The sequence below is a fragment of the Athene noctua genome, chromosome 3 (assembly GCF_965140245.1).
Source record: "Athene noctua chromosome 3, bAthNoc1.hap1.1, whole genome shotgun sequence".
NCBI classification, from domain to species: Eukaryota; Metazoa; Chordata; class Aves; order Strigiformes; family Strigidae; genus Athene; species Athene noctua.
In genome coordinates, this window is record NC_134039.1 from 58134592 (window position 1) to 58143642 (window position 9051).

A 9051-nucleotide genomic window follows, 5' to 3' on the forward strand; every position below is an offset into this window, starting at 1 on the left:
CTATCTGCACCCACGAAAAAGGTTCCATAATTACTATTTTCCTTAATTCCATCGGTGCTCTTCAGAAAAACAGTGTAGTCATATCTGACAATAAACAACTACAAAATACTTATTCCATCACTGAACAAGATCGTGCATCCCAAAAATTAACCGACACCATACACTTAAGCTTCAGGTAGATGCAATGTGGGTTTAGATCTTAACCAACTCTCTCCAAAAGAAACAGTTTAACACTCGAAGAAACTGGAATTAGAACAACCATTGTTTCCTTTTGGAAAACTACAATTTTCTGAATTCAAAGTAGCTGTAATTGGAAAAAAAAATCCACAAAAAAAACAAAACAGAGAAGGGCTTAAGGGTTTGAAGTCTTTGCTACCTACATACTGATAGAAATTGGTAATGTAAAAAACCCAGATTCAATCCACTCCCTTTTCAATGCTTCTATTTAACAGCACATTGCCTTTCTATGTACACCTTTGATGGCTCTGGTAGAGGAGAAAATAAGCTAAATACATTAGCTAACAATGAAAGACAGAAGCAAAAGTGACATGTTTATATTTGCGCAATAGTTATTAATAAAGCTCTTTGAACTGCTCATTGTAAAAAGCAAACCTAGCTCCACAATCAACAAGTGTCCATGACACTGCTGGATAACTTCAGACTGCAGGTTGCTGGCCATAGCAACACCTAGCAAGATCTCTGAGCTCTCTTTTTTGTTGCTGATGGCAATGCACCACAGAATGAAAAAAAATCCATCTCATTTTTTCCTCTTAAGATCACCTCTCACTTACTTGCTGGAAAAAGTAAACTAGCCTCTACAACATTCTAAACAGTAAATGGAAAAAGCAACCCTACGCTGTTCACTAGGCTGAAATCAAATTCCCATCAACATCTGGCAAAATTTCCTCATTAACAATGACTTGTCAGTTGAAATTTAGCTGCACTACTAAATGTCTGGATACTGTGTCAATAATTAATGAACTAATTACATGAGAAATATCAGCTAATATTATGCTATTTACAACTTTCATTGTATACAAGATAAAGCAGAAACTGAACATCTTAGTAAAGTGTTTCTGTAAAACACAAAATCAGGTATTTTTGGCCACACTTTTCCAATTTTACATGTCTAAATCAGAACACGAACTTCAACTTTGACAAAGTTCAAGCAATCAGGGCTAATATTTTTCTTATCTTGTCTGACTAGTGTTTGCTTTACACTTCTTAGGATTTACCTGAAATATTTCACAAGAAAATCTTAAAAAAAAAAAAGTGCAAGAATCTCATTTTCTCAATCTATCTCAATAGCAATGTTCCTCCCTTCTACTCACATAGAAAGGATTCATTTAACCAAATGTGGATTTTTACATTTGACCAAATGTAGATTTTTATATTTGACCTGTCAGGTAAATTACCTATCTGTTTACACTAAACAGACTCCCAGGGTACAATTAATCTGCTATTTAAAGCATTTACTTGAGGTCAGCTTCTATCACCCTGAAGAATGATTTATCTCTGACCTGCTATAAATCTCCAATAGCTGTCACACAAACAGTAGGGAGCCTATTTAAGACAGTTTAAGCAATTACAGCCCTGGGGTATTGGATCTACTCTACTGGAAACTATCACCCCTCTCCCTCTTCCCAAAGCCTGACGTTCTGGGATGGACTATGTGCTGCACCTTACCACCACCAATGCAGAGATGAACACATTAACAGAAATTACTGAGTTTGGTAGATTTGTGCAAACGCATGAGCAAAAAATCTGAAGCAGATAAGGCACAGGTACAGACTTCATTATGCTGACCCTGCAAAAGGAACACCATCTTCCCCACCAAGGTAATAAAAGAGCAGGGAAGGAGGTTACATATAGCTGTTTGTTCAGTGGATGCAAGTATGTGCTGTAGCCAGAGGGTTTTCAAAATTTGTGAGCTAACTAAATGATACCAATGATTACATTCCCAAAAGTGTAAACTATTATAGGATTTCTAACGGAAGTTTCACTGCAAAACTGTGGTGTGCAAGTTGTAAGGGCAATCATAGCAATGCTGATAAAATAGCATCAATTTTAATTTCAATGAAATGGAATTTAGTTTCTATTGCTTGAAAACATAACAGTATTATAAAATGTCTCCATCTTCCAAGAAATTAATGCAAGTGGGGAAAGACAAATGGACATCTTGAAAACTTAGCCTTATTTCTACAGTAAACCACTTATATTTAACAAAAAGGAGTAACAAATGTTAACTTATCGTGTACAGTTCAGTGACAAAAGTTTTCCTGTTCTGTGAAAAATGCCACCATTTCAAAACGTTTCCTGTTTCACACCAGGAAGAACTTAAGCTCTCTCAAGGTTTTTCATGAAAATCATGAGAGGGGAAGAGACCATAAAGCAACAACTTCACAAAAACACTTCTTACGCAAATGTCTAAACCACTCACCTACTCAGGCTACTTATTATCATCAGGCAGGGTCCTGTAAATTCTTCCGAATTTTAAAAACCTCTTGATAAAGTTATTATCCATTTCTTTGAAGTTTCAACAAATCTTTCTTTTAAGGAATCAAACTACCACCTAGAACTGCTTCTATCAGCTTCTGTGATACAGTAACTAAATCAGGACAAATACCATTTTGGTGTGATTCTAAGCCTGAACAGCCTTAACAGGTGTATGGAAGGAGAAATTAAACATTTTAGTAAACACATAGCAAAATATTTCCTAAAATACTCTTACAGATACCTCCTCAAATTTTTTCTACTTGTATTCAATACAGGATTTCCAGGGAGAAGTAGAGGGTCCTGTAAATCATGTTTCCAGACAACGTACAAAACCATCTATAACCAAGGGTCATGCCGCACAGAAAATGTTCAACTGATGAATACAGTTCTGCATGACTACAAAGGTAATAAAAAGCTCTGATTAAAAAAGGTTGCCTCTGTATCAGTGGAAGGGATTTTTATCACAGTAAAAATTAAAGCTACTTGGCTGCTGCAAGCAACTGGAAACAAACTAATATCACATAGCAGATGTTCAATAGATCCTGCTTAGTTCCCTATGAACCACTAAATTTGTTTTTACAAGTCTGTCAGGCTTGACAGACATCAGCACAAATGCAACATATGCAACCTACATGCATATATGCAATCGATACCATATACTCCTGCCCATGGCTCCCACCTAAAAGATGCATAGAGGAAAATCCTGTAAAATTTGGGGACACCTACGGTACTAGGCAACAGAACCAACAACAAGAGACTAAAGCAAGAATTGGTTTTTTCCTCATCCCCATATTGTAAAGAGGCTAGTAGGAGAAATTCAAGCCTCACGAAAAACCCTAATTTCTGTAATTTCTGTACTTTCTAAGTGCTTGTGTCAAGCATGCAGAACCTTAAAGTTTCTCGTAAGTGAATAATCAGGCACTTAAGAGCCGTTTCAGCTTTTGGATTTTACCCTGGTGTGCAAGGTCATTAAGATTGAACTAATCTGTTTGGACAGGAAACAGAAGTAAAACTTCAAAAAAACATGAATCTTATGCTAATGAGATACCCTCCTAAGTGAACATGTTATACTTCAGTGTATTTTGCTTCCACTTAAGAAATTTTTCTTCATGAAAGCAAAGTTTATAGGTGAACCTGATGAGTGATGTGTATTTTTAGGAACCACAAGACATGTTTTCTCTGTTTCTATCACTGCCTTAAAACAGTCTGAAACAACTTCTTAATGATTAGCTAATTTAGTTGACACACTCACTCAGTATGGACAAGGACCAATCACCTTAATTAAAAATTATTTTTTTTTTTTTTTTACACTAAAAAACCCACACTCATTTGTTAATCTTCATTAAACCATTTTGAAATATATGACATATAATATTACCATAGGATCTACAGTGGAAAAAAAAAAAAAGAGTATTCTACAATCGCAGAATAGCAAATCTTCCATGGCAATTATGATTACATGCTTCCCTTCTTTATTTACTAATTAACGACAGAGAAGGTGTAATGGGAAGGGAAGGAAATAAAAAATTTGAGAAGAAAAAGGAGAAAAAAATATAAATAACCCCACTAACCCCACTAGAAGTAATACTAGTTTAGTAATATCCCAAAAATAGGAAGAGGTAAGTATTAATCACAGAGTAAAAAAGTTAAAATTGTTGAACAAAAAAATGCACTTCAATTCAAACTTAAAAGAGTTTAAGCTGAACCATTTTCAACATGGCAAATGCTTGTCATACATACACTGGCATGCTCTGGGACTACATGACATGAGCCACAGTACAGAAATACATACAAAATCCATCCACCATACTTACAAGTAAAAGTGGTTTAACAAATGCAGAAATTTAAAAAAACAGCCAAGATTAAGCTCTGATGAACCTCAACTTAAGAGTTTTTCACTGAGAAAAAGAACATCAAACCCTCTAGATAACATGAAGCCGACTAAACTTTACTCTAGTAATTCCTTAATAACTGCAAAAAAATGGTTGTGATGCATCCCTAGTTAAGAAATACTCTTTTGCAGTTTGACAAGCATGCAACTTCTTCAGAAACATGTTAGCTTGCAGTTTTGAAGCATATTGTCACTTTTCCACTGGCTCATCTTCAAAAAAAAAAGAGGGGAACCATTGTGGGAAATGAAACAAAATTATAACAATGGTGCCAGTTATAAGCAAGTCAGATAATACACTGTCTTGCCTTTTACAATTGCTCATTGAAACTCAGGGCTAACATCAGCAAGGCAAATGAATTCTCAAAGAAATCAGCTTATTAAAATCAAGCCTGTATAACTTCTATCAACAAACATCTCAGTGTCTCAAGGACACAACTATTTCCCTTCAACACTTCTAACAGAAGACAGTAAATTAAGATCATATTACAATACCAGGGACTTTCTTAGACTTAACCACCCTGTGCAACATAATCATATAGCTTTCAGAAGGATACCTAACATGCTTTTTCCTCTACCAACAAAATATGCTATTCTATTTAAGTATCTACAGACAAAACACCTATGTCCATGCAACAGCAATTCTAGTACTGTTTGCTTATTTAGACAAAATGGAAACTAGCTTCATAGAACCCTAGTAAACATGGGAAGAGGCAGAGTTAAAAAAAAAAAAAAAAGACAAAAAAGACAATACAAGATTCTGGAATAATACAGATAGCTCTGTTTCTGCTTCATATGTAGATGTCTGCACTGCAGAGCCAGAAGGCTTTCCATGGGTAATAAGCTATAAGTATATAAGCAAGGATGCACTTCTTAACTTTGCTTTTTCATACCCAAGTTATAATTCAATTTGTACTGAGAAATTACTGATTTGTTGCTTTTTCACTTCTCTTTAGCAAACTGTCAACTTTGATTTTTGCCAGTCAGTGTCTCTGAGCATTAGAAAACAAACAAAAATTCCAAGAAAAGATCCTTCAGATGTCAAGCATGTACTAGTATAACAATTTCAGAATGACATTAAATGCACTTAGGAAGGAGATTCTCAAGTCTGCTTTTAGAAGCACAGAGAAATGTAGGGAGAAAAGACTCCAAAAACAAAATTCTGAAGTTGAAACAACCTAACATGTGAAGCACTGCAACTACTAATCGTTAGTAAAGACCACCTACTATTGGATGGGTAGGTAATGGGTGGAGCCCACCTTGTTCCACAGACACGATGGGATGAACTGTTTGGATTTTAACTCTCCTCATGTAAACACATACGGTGTTGCTAATTTAGAGTGGCTAGAAAAATCAATGTAAAGTTTTTACTGACACATGATCTACAGGACATACAAAGTAAGTTAGGATTACTATTTGCTCTTTAACCAATTACACTGAACTAAAGATAAAACACAACTTACCTTTGCATACTAACTTGCACTTTGCTGACAAGCAGGCTTACATAGACTTCCATGAAATTTAGTCTCTCTAAAAAAATTCAGTTGTTATGGAGATTGCTCACTTTTTTATAAAAATTAACAGTGCCAATGTTTGTCTGCCTTAATCTTCAAGCACTCTGAAGTAACAGAGAAATATGAACTGCTCAAAGCTGGGTTCTCCTGCCAGGATTTCACTGTTAAAATGTACTGTGTTCTTTCACCTAAATGTCAGGATAACAAGGGAGATCCTCCCTTCAGTTTTGGCTCACCGAGGCCAAAATAAACAGTGGCTCTTGATCAGTGTCTACATAGGTAGACATCTGTGCCCAAATTCCATGGATGGGCTCCCATGGAGACTTCTGAAGTCCAGAAAGCAGAATGACCTTGCTACTTTAACAGAAGTAACATAGATAGAGGCAAGAACTCTGCCTACAACAGGAAGGGTTCTCACTTTGTAGGTGTCCTTCTGATGTATGCACCAGGTCAGCAAAGAGCTGTGGACTCACTGAAAGACTGAGAAGATTAATTCTTTGTAAGCTATGCATAAAAAAGATTGAACAGATCATTATCATCAACCTGAGTAGGTTACAAATTTCAGCAAAGAAATCTCAACTCTGATACTCATCCTCATCTGAAAGCACTTCTGGGAGGTTTTAAGCATTCCAATACCACCCGTAAGAACCTTGCATAAGGGCGTTAATACTGATGACACAGTAAATTTTCCAAGGACTCAGAGTAATTTACTTTGTAACAGTTTTTCCCCAACTCTTTTGCTCAGTGCTCCAGCCTGAACTATCCCTCCACGGCTGAAAGACAGGAGGCACAACAGTTCAAAAAGATCGTGCTTTTCCAGATCACCATTCAATCTCTCCTGGCATTCATGACCTACTGTCCTCCCCACTCCTACCGATCCTCAGTTTGGAAAACACTGCCGTAGACTTGGAAGCTGCTTGTGGTGAAAGGCCTCGCTGTAGCTACGTGCTGTTAAATGTCACCCGGCGCGGTAACGTGGGGCCGCACGGACCCACGTCCAGCCGGAGGAGTAGCACACCTTTAGCCAAGCACACATTTTCACCTCGCAGCATTATCCGTGCACACCAATCCTCTGCTACATCCCACGGGAAAAGCTCCTAGACATGCGCCATGAGCCCTCCCAAGCCAGGAAGGGGTCTCCGCTCCTAAGAGCCCACGGAAACCGGCAAAACCTCGGCAGAGCCGACCGGGGCTCCTCGGCGGGGCTGCGGGCAGCGGCGCCCCTGGTCGCCCGGGGAGGAGCAGGAAGCGAGCCCGGAGCGGCTCCCAGCCACTGCTCCCAGCCAACCCCCCGACACACCCCCTCGGCAGCGGTCCGCGGCCCAGCCGGCCCGCGCCGCTCCGCCTGCAGCTGAGGGGAGCGGGCCGCCCGCGGGGGGACACCCCGATGCGCGCGGAGCTCCCCGCGGGGCTGGCTCCCCCTTCCCTCCGCCGCGGCGCGGTGGCTCCCCGCCGGCCCGGCCCCTGGCCCGGCCTAGCCCGGCTTCCGCAGCGAGGGGAGCGGGGCGGCCCGGCCTGGGCGGCGCGGAGGGGGCGGCCCCCTCCCCCGCGGTTACCTTCCCGGTACTTCTTGCGCAGCCGCCGGTGGACGCTCTTCACCACCCCTGACAGCTTCTCCTGCTCCAGCTTCCGCTCCTGCTCCGGGGACGACGGCGGCGGCGGCAGAGGGGTGGCGGCGGCGGCCCCGCCGGGCCGAGGCCGGGGCTGTGGAACGGCCTCCATGGTGTTACCGCTGCTCCGCCGCGCGCGGCCCGGCTCGGGGAGGCGTGAGCGGCGGGCGGGGGCAGGGGCGCGCGCGCGGGCGGAGCGGGCATGCGCGCGGACGCGCGGCAGGCCGGGAGGGGGAGTCCGCAGCCGCCGCCAGGGGTGCCCGCTGCAGGGCCCCGGCCCGCCGCACCCCGGCCGGGCGGGCCTGCTTATTGCCAGCAGAACTTCACACGCCCCGCACGTGGAGCAGGTCACTCCGCGGTGCCTCATAAACTGGTGGGAGAAATGAGGTGGGAACGACGCCAAGGGTGCAGGGGCAGCGCGCCTCCCAGGGCAGCGCTGCAGCGGGGGCTCCGCTGTGTCCCCCTGCATCACCGCACCTCACGCGCTACCCCAGGGGCCCCCACAAAAGATCTGGGTGTGAATCCCTCCGAAGTAGGGTGGTAAAGCCCATTCCGCACCTACAAAAGACCTTGCAGAAGCAAACTGAATTCAAAATAAGGTAACGTGAATCTTGGTAGGTTTGTGCCCACGGTGTGGATGCAGGCATTTGAAGAGCGCAGTTTTGTACAGGTGTTTTGCTGTCTTCATGGAGTTGCTGGGCCCGTTTCTCAGCAGTTCCTGACGTTATTCGGGTGGAAATACACAGCCAGAGCAGGCGCAACACCTGCAGCTGGCAAAACTGCACCTCATGAGGGGAGGATCTTTGTCTGCAGCTGTCTCTGCCCAGCTTCAACCTTTCACCAAAACTTCAGTTCTCTCCCTCAGTCGCCACTGGAAGTGGGATTGACAAAACCACTCCTCACGAGATCACGACAGGGAAATTTGCCATTAAGTTGCTTGTTTGAATTAGCCAGAAGCAGCTAATTGTCTACTCTGAAGATGTTCACAAACATTAAGGAGGTAATTGCAGCTACAATTAAATCAGTGACAAATTTGACTTGGGTAGGGTCAAGATTTCATGCTAATGAGAGATCAGTGACACATACAACTTTACGGGGTGTATAACAGGTCCTTACCAGCACTGTGTCAGTCCTGCCAAAAAGATTTTAGACCTATCAGAGAGCATGGTGGTGTTCTGTTTTTCTGATAAACTTCTTTTCGAAGATGTCCAAACAAAAGCTTTTCATCCTTACTGACTGCAAAGACATGTCTTTCTCATTTCACTGAGCTATACAGGCAAATACGGCACCACACCCATCACCCTGAAAGTGGGTTGCGCATTATGCCTAAACATCCAGATTTTTCAGCACTGCTATTTTTCAGTAAGTACTTGAAAACCTTCAGTGTAGTTTGGATCTTCCATCACTATATTTACATGCCATTATGTATTTTAATGTCAGAATATTTCATTTTGTTTTCTTACAATAGAGGAGAATGGTAAAAGGAGAATTTAAATTTTTGCTACGACATCAGCACTAAGAAAGGATAGAGAAGTGTGGTGAT

At 42.0% G+C, this 9051-nt stretch overlaps 1 protein-coding gene across 1 annotated transcript in view; it reads right to left on the reverse strand.

The window, feature by feature from the left end:
- The window catches only part of SAMTOR (S-adenosylmethionine sensor upstream of mTORC1), a 32947-nt gene extending 25298 nt beyond the window's left edge, over window positions 1-7649 (reverse strand). The window contains exon 1 of the mRNA XM_074903114.1: window positions 7455-7649. Coding sequence (XP_074759215.1) covers window positions 7455-7620 — 166 coding nt within the window. The 5' untranslated portion in view covers window positions 7621-7649. The remainder of the gene's footprint in view (window positions 1-7454) is intronic.
- Between the last annotated feature and the right edge of the window lie 1402 nt (window positions 7650-9051).